The 15,000-nt window shown below is 35.5% G+C and overlaps 1 protein-coding gene across 1 annotated transcript in view; it reads left to right on the top strand.

Moving 5' to 3' along the window:
* LOC130234877 (activin receptor type-1C) overlaps window positions 1-15,000 on the top strand; it is a 78,520-nt gene that overhangs the window by 10,132 nt on the left and 53,388 nt on the right. Inside the window, exon 2 of the mRNA XM_056465202.1 lies at window positions 13,354-13,584. Coding sequence (XP_056321177.1) covers window positions 13,354-13,584 — 231 coding nt within the window. The remainder of the gene's footprint in view (window positions 1-13,353; window positions 13,585-15,000) is intronic.

Here is a 15,000-nt window from a genome sequence, read left to right as displayed (position 1 = left end):
AGATTATACTTTCAACCAGACTTGTATAAACCTTCCTCAGAATACGCTTACTAACATTAAAACTATTTAATTTTCTTAAAAGAAAGAGTCTCTATGTTGCCATCTTATTCAAATACTCAAAACTGTTTACAAACTCCACACGTTGACCCTCAATAGTAACTGGATGACATATAGGCTTCCCTTCCCTTCTAATAACTAGTTCTTTAGTTTTCAAAGCATTTAGTGACAAAGCACTCTCCTTGCACTATATCACCAGATGTTCTATGTGCTCAAAGTAGGCCCTCTCTAGCTCCTCCTTTCCTTCGACATTAAGTCCAACCACAGCCATGTCATCAGCATACTAGAGTAGAGTAAAATTTCTTTCAGAAATCTGCATTTCACTGATATACATCAAAAATAATGCAGGTGATATCACACAGCCTTGGGGTACTCCAGTGTTCAAAACAACCTCTTCAGACATTGAACCCTGTACAGACACTCTTCGAGGATAAAAATCCTTTACCCATAACACTAGGTGCTCATCAGTATTAGGCTTTAATAATCGATCCAATAAAATGTCAACTTTGACAGTATTAAAAGCTGAACTAAAGTCAATATATAAAATTCTGGCAAAAGCCCCAGGGTGCTGAATGTGCTTGCTGATCATATGGAACAAGGTTAAAATTGCGTCTTCAGTACCTCTCTGTGCTTTATAGGCAAACTGCACTTGGTCTGACCCATGGGAGTTAGGCAAATGCCCTAATACAACCCTTTCCATGCATTTATATAGAATGCTGGTAAGGGCAATAGGTCTAAAATCATTTGGTAATACAGGTTTGCATTTCTTAGGAATGGGAATAATTGTTCTTTTACAAGAAAGTGGAACCGTATGTGTATCAAGCAAAATATAATCTAGTGAAAACCCCTTTCAGTTGGTAAATGGCAATAATATCCAGCTGCAGGCCCGCAGAACCACACACGTTTTAGGCACACACAATCTAGGCAAGCCATATATGGTTACGGCGGATGTTAATGGTATTAACGTCTTCTTGGTCATCGTCATCGATATTTTTGATATATATGGTTAATAAATATTCTACACAATAAACAATAGTGTTTACTTTATTTCACAAATATAACGATCGAGACGGGCGAATGAGGGGAACGTTGTTTCCGATCGCCATTTAATATAATAGACTGTCATCATAGATGATCAGTCATTATTGTCTGACAGAGTCAATATCTCAGATACTCGTTTGCTGGCCTTGCTGAAAGTTAAAAATTGGACAGGTTTAATTTATATAATGGATTCATTTATAATGAAGGAAATAATAGCAAGGTAATACAGGCAATAATACATATTATATGTAATAAAAATCTTTTTACAAGTAATAAATGTATAACACTATATTAATATTTTACTCAGGTGATTTAATAGTGTGTATTTGCTTAATTTTCTAATAACTTTTTAATTAATGATTTCCACAATAAATACTGTAGTAATTTATAGTAAGCAATATATTGTTTTTAAACCAAAATTTTGCAGTAGAAACAAATTAACTATTAATAATTAATTTAAAAATAATAATAATAAGTAAATATATATATATAACAGCTGTGACAGTTTAGTAAAAGATAATAGTTTATAATCAGATAATCAGTTAAGATAATCAGTTTATAGCTATATTATATATTGTTTACATGATTAACTATAGTAATTCATTTTAATGTGACACATTATTGTTTGCTTTTTATATTTTACATCAAACTTATTTTAACCAAGTATGATAATTTTAAGATCCTAAAATTAGTTTATTACACTTAATCCTACAATTAGACGGTCTATTATGTTTTCTTTGTGTATGTGGACATGTGAATAAAGTCATAAGTCTTTAACCAATTATTTTTATTTACATAATTTGAGTTCAGAAACTGCAGAGATGTTAAAATGATCGTTACGATATAATAATGATGGGAAATCATATTTGTGAAATTCAATAGGTGGCGATAATGCTCCCAAGGAGTTAGTTAGTTACCATATACGGTTTGCCTAAATCGTGTGTGCTAGATTGTGTGTGCCTGAAACGTGTGTGGTTCTGCGGCCAGGTGCCTGATAAGGATTAACACGTGCAAGACTACTAGCTATATCTTCTTCTGTAAGAGTAATACTATTCCTATATTTCCTACATGGCTAACCACTTGTTCATACTTGGCTCCATGTGTAGTTTTATCAAACCTACTACAATAATGACTCAATTCATTTGCTAATGAAAGAGAATTTGTAAGTAAGCTGTGCTGCTTCAAACTCTCCCTGCACATCATATTATTTAGACTTCTCCACGCTTTACGAGCATCACCACTGACAAACTGTTTCTCCATTTTATCTCTGTGTTGTTGTCTAGATTAGCATTAGATTTAGATTTAGTCTAGATTTAGCATCAATCTTGATGGTGTGGTGTCTTTGTATATGAAATAATATATAATATGATGTTAATCCTGAAGTTCTGAATTCACTTAAAATGCTAAATTAAGAAACTTTTAAAGCATATGAACCCAGGATATTCAAGCAGCACGTCAAGCATAAGTTAGCAAAATATTAAATGTGTTTTTGGTAGGAGAGGCTGCAGCACATTCACTTGGCTATATCATACTGTTAAATTTTGATAACAAACATATCAGTAGGCTATCATTGTAAACAAGGAAACGTGTCGTTTTATTTGTATATATTCACAATTTAGTTTGGTTTGTGGTGCAGTCCAATAAATGAAACACAATTCAGCCTTTGGAATCCAACCAAACATGTTTTTTTTGACTGGAATATTACTTATTTACAACATTTCTAATACTATTAAAGCTCTTGACGTGTCAGCGTGGCATGATGGTACCCGTGTATGGCTCTGCCGCTGCCTCTGTCTACTTCTCTCTACCACATTTAGTCTTGCCTGTCCTGTGCATTCTTCTGTTCTTTCTACTTTTTACTTACTACTCAAGTAAATGATCACTAAACTCTGCTATTAAAAGTCTATTGTCAATCACAATATTCACCTCCCTGGGCAGATATACCACAGTCATTATTGCACACATCAGTCTAATTATCTGATCTACTGAGCAACTTGCTCATGTGAAGTCCAGAACTGTTAGTCTGATCAATTCCAGCCCATGGATCAATGATAGTATCCACTCTTTCAAACATATTAAATGTAATTCATATCTGTTGTAAAACAGTGCATCTATGGAAATCTTCATGACAAGAAGTTTACGATCAGCATTTAAATGGATTTTAACAATATGCCAGAGTTAAGTATTTCCCTAATTTAATCTCTAGTAACAGACATAATCCAAATATTTAGTTTGACACCATAGTTTCTCTCCATCTTCTGTTTCAAATCTCTTCATTTGATCACTGTGACAGTTTGCAACAGGTTGTTTTAAACAAGCTGTGTTTCAACTTATTCTAAACAAAACAAATTTTACTGTAATCTATCCTTACCACAAAATGATAGAGCCATTTCTAAATTACATTTACATTTAAGGTTCTGGATCTCAGATGTTTCAGAGAGGTATAATGTGTTAGATAAATTGTAATCTGAATTTTGTTGCTTGCACTTAACTGAAAGTCAAGCAGGAGAATGCTCTGTACTGGTTTTAATGGATCTTGTTGCCGCTTTTAATATAGTTCATCAGTGTAGTTAGACAGCTTGCTGGAATCTCTGGAACAGTCCTGAGCTGAATTCCTCTTACTTAGCATCTCTTAACTAGTTGCCAGTCCATTTTAATGTTGTATTATTTGTGTTTAAAGCATTAAATTGTGTAGCCCTGTCGTATCTGGTCAAGTTTACCAACAATTACCAACAATTATCTTGAACTCAAAAGAACTTCTGCATGTTCCTTGCTGACAAGGGAGCATGCTTTTTTCGTTAGCTGATCATAGACCTTGGAAGAGCCTACCTCAGGAAAATAGATCAGTCCCTTCCATTTCATTGTCGTTAAATTTAATTTGAAGACATTTGTATTGAATGGTATTTGATCAATTTGTATGTTGGTATTTTTGTTTGTATACGTTACTGTTATTTAAGATGGAAACACTAGGGTTACAGCAACATTTAAAATTTATGACCCTTTTTGTGAATGGTGTTGGCAACAATTGAGCAGACAAACAACAAAATTATGCCAAAATAAGTGCTTTTTTACAAAGTGAGTAAATGATAAAGTATATACAAAATAAAGAAAACAAGAATAAATAAATCGTTGTTATAGAAGGGGAAGAACAAAAGCGGCGCCAAAGAAAATAATATAACAAAACAACTCTAACTAGAACCCAGAATCTCTATACCAGCTAATAAAAGAAAAAAAAAAGTCTTCAGCGTTTTCACGCCCTATCTAAACTACACTACTAACCAAAAACATAAACAACTTACAATGAGGGCACACACTTCTAAACTAGCATGTATAAGACATTTCCATTTCCTATTTGTAGCAGCATGTAGGTCACGTGACATCTACCCTGTCCTCAAATCCCATTGATGTTGTGGATCTGGTGATCAGAAAGAAAACATAATTAGAACACTCTTTTAAAGATAGAGTTCAGCACAAATGATTACAGCACACATAGCACACGAAACTGTCAAGCAATCCAGCAAAACACACTGTCAAACAATCCAGCAAACACACATAACAGTGAGCAAGCAAAAGTCCGCTTGTGATTGGTCATTGATGACATCATTGTAGTGGTAATTATGACTGGCATCTAGCTTAGCCAATGAGGAGCTGAAACTGGGCGGACCTAAAGAAAATGATAGGAAGAGAGAGAGAGAAAACAAAAACACAGGCACAGAAACTGAACCGTAACAGTATAATTTTGTCTATTAGTTATGTGTTGTTACATTTCTTCTCCTTAATTGTATTATTGGTCTTGTACAGCACTTTGGTAGACACTGGTGTTTTTAAATGTGCTTTATAGACTGATCTCATCAACAGCATCTTTGTACTGTGGGGTTCCCCAGGGCTCTGTTCAAGCTCCATTGCTTTTTGCTCAGCATCTGATTCATCTGGGGCAACTAAAGAGTAATTTTGTATACATTCTACATATCATTGTTATGCAAATGACATTCAGCCATATATTTCTTTTAAATAATAAGAAATTACAAAAGTGTCCACCCTTCTAAAGTGTATAAAGTCAATCAAAGTCTCAACGCCAAACAGTTCTCTGCAGATATATACAGACAAACAGAATTATTTAATTCAGCTCCTGTGGACGTTGTTCCTACACTGAAACCCAAAACCCAAAAAGTTAAGGTAACTGAAACCATTTGAGGAAACCCATTGAAACAAACTATTTAAGTAAAAAAACTAATCCTATTGAGTACTGTGAACTTAATCCACGTGAGTAAAAGAAGCAAGTTGAGCACGGTAAAGCCCAATAAATGAAGAGAACTCAAACCAAGTGAGTACTGTAAAACTCAGTAAGTTAAAGCAACTCAAAGGTTTGAGGAAAGCGATTGCTACAAACCATTTGAGTTAAAAAACTATGTGAGTACTGTGAAATTACTCCATTTAAGTTGAAGAAATGAGGTATTTAATTAACTCATTACCTTCAACACTGAGTTCAAAACTCTTTTCAAATGAGTTGAATTAACTTTGTCAACTTCGAATTAACTACACTCATTTCATTTGATAAAGTTGACTGTTGACTATTTTACAATGTAGAGTGGTTTTCTATAAAATAATCTTACAACTTCTGTTCATGTGAGTTGGTTCATAACTGTTTCATTTGTTAGAGTCCCAAATGAACCAGAAGCTGCGATCTTTATTTTTAATTTTTTTCATATTGTGACGCAGTTCCTAGAGAAATAGAATTTTAAATGAGCAAACAGTGGGCTTGGCTTGTTTTTTTCTACAGCGAGCTGAATGTATGTAGTGAAGTAGGCATTTCATTCAGAAAGATTGGGAAAGGGGTTTTAGAAGAGTTATTAGAACCTAACAGATCCTACTGCTCACCATTTGTGGTCAAAACAGTTGAACCAGCTTGGTTATGTTAACCACGCTCGTTACTTAAAAATCATGTAATCTGAAAATAAAGCAAACAAACAGGAAGTGCATTTTTGAGATTTCAATTAAAACAATTGAATTGTTCACCCCAAAACTAGCAATATGAGCTCACAAAATCATATGGTTAGTTTTGATTTCTTGGGGACTTTAAGAATCATTACAAAATTAACAGCAGTTGTGTCAATCCCAGAAAGGAATACCTCCAGCCTTGATTATTGCTACTAGCTTTTTACCAATCTTAGCAATTCATCTCTCAAATCTTCTCATATAACCCAGTGGTAATTTACTTACACTTGCTGTTTGTCAAATTTAAAACTCATTTCAAATTTCTTGTCATTGTGTTTAGACCATGCAGCCCAAGCACCGGAGAATGTAAATGAGATGCAACCCTATAACTCTGAGATCGAATCAGTTGTTGTTAAGTGTTTCCACGTTCCATATTCGTTGTTCCAACGAACATTCGCAAACTTGAGCACTTGCAACTACACAACTCTGGAGCTGTAGTTAGAAACATAGTTCCTGGCTGTGTTCTATTCCCACTTATCCCCCCTATGCCCTACTCATTTAGAACATTCTAACATTTAAACTTGGAATGAATAAAAATAAAAGCTCATTAAAGTCATCACTCTTAGGTGTAATTTGCTTTCAAAGTATTTTTACAGTTCAGTTTTAGCGATCATAACGTTTACTATTGCGCTCCCTTCGCAGTGCACTTTGAAAACATTGATGCCATTTGGAACACAGCTGTGGCTCATGGCGAAAGCTAAAGGTGACCTATTATTTAAAAGCGGAATTTATGTTTCGTCTAAAAAAGCTTGTGAAAACAAAAAACATAGCATACGTTAATGCTTTTAATTTATAGTAGGTTATTTATTAAGTATCTGTACTGTATATGACATGGGCCTGTTGGTTAGAACATTTCTGCAGTGGTTTGCATGTGTCAAATTGTAAAAGAAGACTTTTAAAAAAATAAATAAACAATATCCTACTTAATAATCATCATCATCATCATCATCAATATTATTATTAAAGTAGGATTTTTTTATTCCCTAATAAATAATACATATTAAATTTCATTTCTTAATGAATAGCCTGATTATTTAATTATGTGATTTACAAATGAGATAAGAATACGTGTTAGCTTTTATAAGTGATTTTATGTTTTACAATAGAATATGCAATGTTATCAATAATATTTGTAAAGGAAACAGGCTATATATGTGCAATTTACATACATTTCAACTAATATGTAAAGCCAGTGCATGTTTTTACCAAAACTAATATTGGATTTTTTTAAATGCGTGTGCGTGTAAAACAATATAATCTGCACAAAGAAATGATGGGGTTCTTCTCTAAAGAAGTAGTTACTCCACCATGTTTAGAGCATCATTATGGGCGTTTTAAGTTATAACTAACATGGTTCAAACGATGGATCTGCGACAGAGAAACTAGGGGGTTCAGGAAACACTATGGTTTTCTTTTGACGTACAAGCGTTGGGTTGGAAGCTCGATTCCGTGGCTCCGCCTCTGACTCTATCCGGTAGTCCTTCTGCAAATGCCCAGGCTCAAATTTCAGCAGTTTTTTGTGACACGTTTGTGCCCATCATGAAGCATTGTGCATTCAAAACATTCAATGGGAAAAGGCGCTGTCTATATTTTTTTACAGTCATTGGTTAGGTGCAATTAAAGTATAAATTGAAAAGTCAAAGTATGAATAGAAGTAGTGAACAAATAGTTTCCCTACCAGCAAATATTAATCTAAGCAACAACAACAACAACAAAAAGACACCATGTATAAAACCAGACATGTTCGAGCTATAATGCTATCACTAATGACTAAAGTGCTGAGGAATATCCAAACAATTTTGCTGAATTGGAGCTCTGAGGGTTCAACCTGCACGAGGGTTTTAAATGCTTGAAAATGGGTGCAGGTGCAGAATTTACACAATTTGTGATTTATATCTCTGTTTTGATCTGTTGATATGTGATCCAAATATCTTAAAACAGATGTAAAATATGACCAGTTTGTTTTGGAAGCTTATTTCACTAAGGATTAAAAAACATTATGTACAAGTAACTGCCAGGACTTCAGGCTGATCGGCTGGTTCAATCTGTTTTGAGTGTTTGAATTAAACACATGTTCCACTTTGTTTGTGCTCCTGATTATTCCTTTCCGCCCTCTCGTTCTTTTTCATTTAGTTGATTTGTTTCACCTGTCTTTGCTCATTTCCTCCTCATTAGCTCCCCAATTTTATTCCCCTTGTTTGTGCTGTTCTATGCCATGTTGTTTGCTTTTGACCCGGCAACATCGTATTTGGGTGATCTAATTAGTTTTAGTTAACTTTTTTTTGTTTGACTCTAGGGGCCTGTTTCAGAAAGGAGGTTAAATGAAAACTGAGAGTAATTTAACCCTGAAATGAGAGAAACTCTGGGTTTTACGTTTCATAATGGCAGGTTTGTTAAACTCAAACAGGGTAAGTCAAGCAGAGGTAACTTTAACTCAGAGTCAGTTACTGTGGTAACTTACTCTGTGAACCTAACCTGGTCCGGAGCAGGTTTTATTCTCTAGTTTCTGTCGGTCTCCTTCCATTTTTTTAAAGACGAAGCGGTATTTCTCACCTTAGCCTTACCTTTCCACCCACCTATTTTTATGCGCATTTTGGAGATGCGTATAAAAACGATTAATGGAAACGCCAAGATGCGCGTAACCTTTGAAAATACGCATAAAAAAACACACGCATAATTGAGTAGGATAAACTTTTATTCAATAGAAAGATGTGCCCAAACTATGATCGAAGCACTTTTACCGAACAAATTCCAGTATGTGATTTAAAAAAAAGTTTGTTATAAGAGATCATATGATGATGAAAATGTGTGTGAGTGGACAAACCAGCAGGCTGAGCACACTGTAACACATCTGAAATGTTGTTTTGGTCATTCATTCTAAAATGCCTTAACCGTTTCAGTATTAATGTTATTATATTATTAATGACCTCCAGAACATCTGGAGCATGTCAAGAGCGTTTGTTCTCCGCATCTCATGGCTTCAAACGCCCCCACGCGTTCATTGTGTGTCAGCATTGTCTTCTGATGCGCAAGTACATTTATTAAATAAAGAAAAGATTGACGCAGCTTCTTCTACCGCAGTAAATTCTGTTTTTACTGTTGATTTTTGGCGCCCATTTAAACAGGAAGTGACGATTTGTTCTCTTTGACTCGTTGGATGGAAACGCTGCTTTATTCGCACATCTTTTATGCGTTATTCCAGTTTTGCACATAAATTTAATTAATATATTTGGATGGAAACATAGCTATTGCCTACATTTCTGTCACACATAAAACAAATCTGTGAATCATGATCACTAATTGGCAGTTACAGTTTACTTTAATGATTGAAATAAATGAATGAAAATTATAATAATCTAAAATACTTTTCTTTTCTCCTATATAGGGCTGCACATTTAATCTAAAAGATTAAGATCTCGATTCAACCCCCCCACACGATCTTAATTCAGCATCTCTACAATTCAGCCAATTATATTTTCAAGTTAGGAAGAAGCATAAAGGCGGTCGCACAAGTCTTCACGTTGTTTTATATACGTTGCTCAGCAACATGGAGTAATGGTGTAAAAGTGTCAAATAATCTCAATAATAATTGCACACTCATATTAACCTTTATTTTACATCTACAGAATTATGAGAAAATTGTCATCTTGATTTTAAGCAAAAAATAAATAAATAAAAAACAATATTATCATTTTAGCCAGAATCATGCCCTAGTCCTAAAGACAGCATATGGGGTCCCTTTTCCATAATCTGGGTCGGGGCAGACTATGGTTCATTACAGTCCCCACTTTGATGCCCATTCGCCCACATTGTCCCTTGCTGGCCACTAAAGAATACATCCTGGGAAAAATTTTGATAATCTCTTCATAAAATGTGGCAGTATGAAATACAGTTTCTTATAGGAGAGAAGCACTTAAAGACTATGACATCTAAAGTGCCACTCTAAATGTAGTCCACCAATAGCCAAAGGAACAAAAACCTCAATCAAAAGGGAACATAAACTGTAAAAAAAAAAAAATGCAGAGTTTCATACATTTCCTTCATGTTGTCCCAACACAAATCGGTTAAGTTAGCTTTTAATTGTTTTTGCAAATTTAAAGTTGATTGAACACAACTCAATTGAATTGTCCCCCCAAAAAATTCAAAATTGTGTTGGTTCAACTCATATTAAAAAAATAGTTAGCAGCAAAAAGTAATTTTCTGAGTGTAGCTTTGCTTCAAATATTCTGGATATTCTACTTCAGGATATTTTGGTGCACAGCAGAATTCATTTCCATGTATCACAGCAAGTCCTCCAGGTCCTGAAGCAGCAATACAGCCCCAGACTATCTGTAACCATGGGAAGTGACACAGGTTTATTGGGCAGTCAGGCAAGCAATGGTCAACACGGGCAAACAGGTGTACGAAGGCAATCCAGAATCGTAGTCACAATAACAGGCAGATGGCCACAAGGCTGGCAGCAGGCAGGGATAAACAGAATAACAAGGCTAGGGTAAACACACGGGAAAAACAAGACAAAGGAAGCGCGTTGTAATGTCACTGACGTAAACAAGACTCGGCAACTGGAGTGAGTGTATGTGCTGCTTAAATAGTGTGTGTAATCAGTCCTTGACAATCCTCCGGTGGTGTGTACAATCAGTCAGGATGCGGAACGTGTGTGAGCGGAGTGCATGTATGAAGTTTTAGTCCATGAAATGGCTGTTTTATAGTCCATTAGTGATAGTGCAAGTGTTCCAGCGATCAAAGCAGTAAAGATAGCTGGTAATCGTGACACTGTCACACCACATTTTACCTCTGCTGTGATGTAGGGCTGCACGATATTGAAAAAAAAGTGTATTGCGATATTTACATTTTCTGCAATTTATATTGCGATATTATATATATTTATTTATTTTTCTCCAAGATAGCTTAACTAATAACTTTAGATTGATTGGGATGATTTTGTTGGGGAGTGCGTAAAATATATACAACAGATTACAAGCAGAGATAGAGCAAATATACAAATGACACAGAAATAAAACAATCAAAATACAATAATGCTGTATATTCTTCATTGTGTAAATAATTGAATACAATTAATCTTTGTTAATTAATTAATCATTGTCTCTTTCTGACAAATGCTTTCAACTTGCTTAAAATATTTAAACAGGCCTTAAAAACATAAGTAATTGATACACTTTTACTTTATTATGGTTAAACTAAAAAGTACTCCAAAATTCTCATGGGTTCCAAAATGTTGTACCTGGTCAACTAAAATCCTGACTTCACATTGCACATCCTGCAATTGCGTATTGATGTTTAAACAATATATTGTGCAGCCCTAGTATGATGTTCTTTTTCTGAAATGCTTTGTTACATTTACGCCACACAAAATGAGACTCACACTTTTCAAAAAGTCCAACGTTTGTCTCAGAGTATTATCCCAAAAGTTTTGAGGATGTTTTCTGGCAAAACTGAGACAAGCTTTTATTTTATTTTTGTTCAGCAGTGCTTTTCAGTCTTTTCCTAGTATCTTTTTATGGTGGAGTCATGAATACTCACCTTAACTGATGCAAGTGAGGCCTGCATTTCTTTGGATGTTGTTGCAGGGTCTTGTGTGACTTCTTGGATGAGTTGTCACTGTGCTCTTGGTCGGCTAGCCACTCCTTGGAAGTTTCTTAACCGTTCCATGTTACATTGCTCTCACTATGTTTTGATGCAATCCCAAAGCTTTAGAAATGGCTTCATAACATTTTCAGACTAATAGATCTCAATTACGTTCTTTCTCATTTCTTTTTAATTTCTTTGGATCTTGGCATGATGTCTGGCTTTTGAGGATCTTTTCGTCTGCTTCACTTTGCCAGGCAGGTCTTATTTAAGTGATTTATTGGTTGCAAACAGGTGTGACAGCGATCACACCTTGGTGTGGCTAGAGAAATCGAACTCAGGTTTGATGAGTTATGTTTTAACGGTTGTTGTAACCGTAGACTGTATGGACGTAGTATCTGTGGCGCCACCCATAGGTTTCTGAAGAGCGCAAATGGAGCTGCAAGTGGGAATGGCCAACCGGTGCCATTTTGTTCACATCATCGCTCCAACCGGGGGTAACCAAATAAGGGCAAAGAGGCGGAGCTACAGACGCCTGCTAGCATTTTGCTTAGACTGGTTTTTCTTTGGGAGAAACGCTTAATACTTCATTAGCTGCGACTTGTTTGTGTTCTGACCACATGTGCTTGGTTGTACACTATATCAATAAAGTGTTTAGTCTTTTAAAAACACTGTTGTTATACATTGAGCAACTAAGCATTGTTCTTATGACGTTTTTCAGCAGGAGGAAAACGCAAATTACTTCCAAACACTTCAATTATAGTCTGTGTTAGTAAATGCAAGACTATTGATGTAATCCAGGCATAACACTGTATGACAATGTTTTAGATGACTGTTCTAGAGCCTACAGCTAATCAATCTGTCAGATTCTGGAGTGCATTACAGGTCTGAAGAAAAATATAAATGATAAATGATCTTAAATAAACCAAATATCTTTATAGATATGAAATAAAAGTATATATTTTCACTCTCCTGGGGAATGGAGGCAACTTGAATAGTTTGTGAGCACAATTAGGTGCACACACAGCATGCCATATCATCTGATAATTGTAAGCAATAATTCCAAAAAGTAACTGGCTTTGTAAAGCCATGTAAAACAAAACAAAAATACGATGTATATGTCAAGTTCAGCAGCTAATCAGCCGGAATTAGCTGAGGTGAAGTGATGGCGACCAGCGAGACCTAGCTGTCACTCAAGTGACCCTGCCCTTAATCATGCAGACTTAATATAACCTAATATAACCAAAACAGATGAGTTATAAAAAAATTCACAGTTGTCATGAAGGGTAATATTAGCTATATGAACCAAAATCGTTCTTTCAACCAGGCTGTAAACACATTGTTTTCTGCTGTAAAGTCAGCCATTTTAACATTGGGGTCAATAGAAATTTGCTCTATTATGGAGTCAGGACTAACAGAATTTCGATGAATTGCAGTTTTAGTTACTTCCGTATTAGCTTCACGAGGAAGAGCATGAGGTTTCCGCTTTGTCGTAACAGATGAAAAAACACCTTTTCACACCATGTAGTGCACATGCATTCGTTAGCACAATTTTATTCATGTGATGCATTAACCTATATTTGAAAGCTAGTACTGTCCAATTTTATAGTAAAGGAAAAAAAGAAAAACAAACAGCACTTTTGTCAAATATCAATCTGTATTTTTTTCTTTCAGCCTTAAAGTGTGTATGCCACTTGTGTGTCAACCACACATGTGAGACGGAGGCAGAAGGCGCTTGTTGGAACTCAGTGATGCTCATAAACGGGAAGGAGGAGGCAGTGAAATCCTGCGTGTCCCCATCAGAGTTGAAGGGTCAGGTGTTCTGCTACAGCTCCAGAAATGTCTCCAAGCGCAGCTGCTGCTTTACAGACTTCTGCAACAATGAAACACTGCACCTCAATCCAGGTAAGACAGGACAATACGGCCTTTCGTTCTCATTTTAATACTGTTGGGTTCACAAGGGTGCATGAAATAGGATTATAAACAGTAAATTTGTCAGTGTGTTTGAATAAATACATTTTATTTATTTATTTACTTTTTCCCTTTGTGAACAGAGAATAGATGATTAAAAAACTGTATTTGTTTTCCTTTGAGCTATTGCTCCCTAAACATTAATAGTGTGAATCATTTTCTATTACTAATATGAGATAAGGCTGGCAGGGTTATTGGTGGGCAGCCTGAGGGTTGTTATAGGGGCCATTTTGAACGAACAAACAAACAAAAAAGTATTTTATTAATTACTCACCCCTGTGTAATTCCAATCTCCTGAGGCCTTTGAGCATCTTCACGAATTAAACCTTCATATACAGCAAAATTTCAGAGATGTTTAAAGTCTAGAAAAGGAACCCAACACATAATCAAAACATACGATGTCACTTCTGTTGCAACTATAGCGATGTGTTGCACTGCTGTCTCTAATGGCAATACTTTGTATTGCATGTGGACCCAGCACCCTCAATCTAAACTTCATCAAAGATTTGGGTGTCACTTTAATTTGATGGTCCCTTTAATGCATTTTGTTGAATTTAGGTTACATTGCAGCTACATGCCAACTAATTATCAATAGATTATAAGTAGACTGCCCAGCTAGCAAAATTCATGTGGCTCAAATTCGGCCCACACTAGACACTTACAACCAGCCCACATCCTGCGTGGAATGATGGCACTTGGGCGGTTCGCTCCTGTTTGCCAGACCTGGTCCACAATTAAGCCATAGCAATTACATATCAGCCAGAATTCAACCAAATGAACCAGAACTGACCCAATTCTGGGCCACAGTTTGAATTTTTAACCAGAATCCTGGTGCTCCCTATGGCCAGTCCACCCCTGCATCCACCTGTAAATATTACCCATAGTTTTTCTATAATTGCACTTTATATAACTATACCTATATCCTGCACTTGCTGCTATTGCACTCCTAAACTGCGTTTAGCTACATTTTACTTGTACCTGTGTAATGACAATAAAGTTTAATCTAATTTATTCATTCATTCATATCTTTTCGGCTTAGTGCCTTTATTAATCTGATTATTAATAAACCAGTGCCGCATAACTGCCTAAAGTGGCCATTCATATGCTATCTGGGTGTTAGGTTGAGGTTAGGGTTTAGTGTAAGTTGACATGTACAGTACTTGCAAAGTTTTTTATAGTCAGTTTAATGTCTGTTGACGGAGCTGTATCAGCACACATTAAGCAGACAGTCTACTAATGCTCAAATGAGAGTAATATGTATTTGCAATGCAACTTTTAGTCAACAAAATGTGCAATAGGGACCATCAAAATCAAGTGTTAACAAGATTTGCACTATGCTTTTTACAAAAT

Source organism: Danio aesculapii, chromosome 9 (genome assembly GCF_903798145.1).
Source record: "Danio aesculapii chromosome 9, fDanAes4.1, whole genome shotgun sequence".
Lineage (NCBI taxonomy): Eukaryota > Metazoa > Chordata > Actinopteri > Cypriniformes > Danionidae > Danio > Danio aesculapii.
The sequence above is the reverse complement of the archived record's forward strand: the minus strand, read 5'-3'. Positions and strand labels throughout refer to the sequence as shown.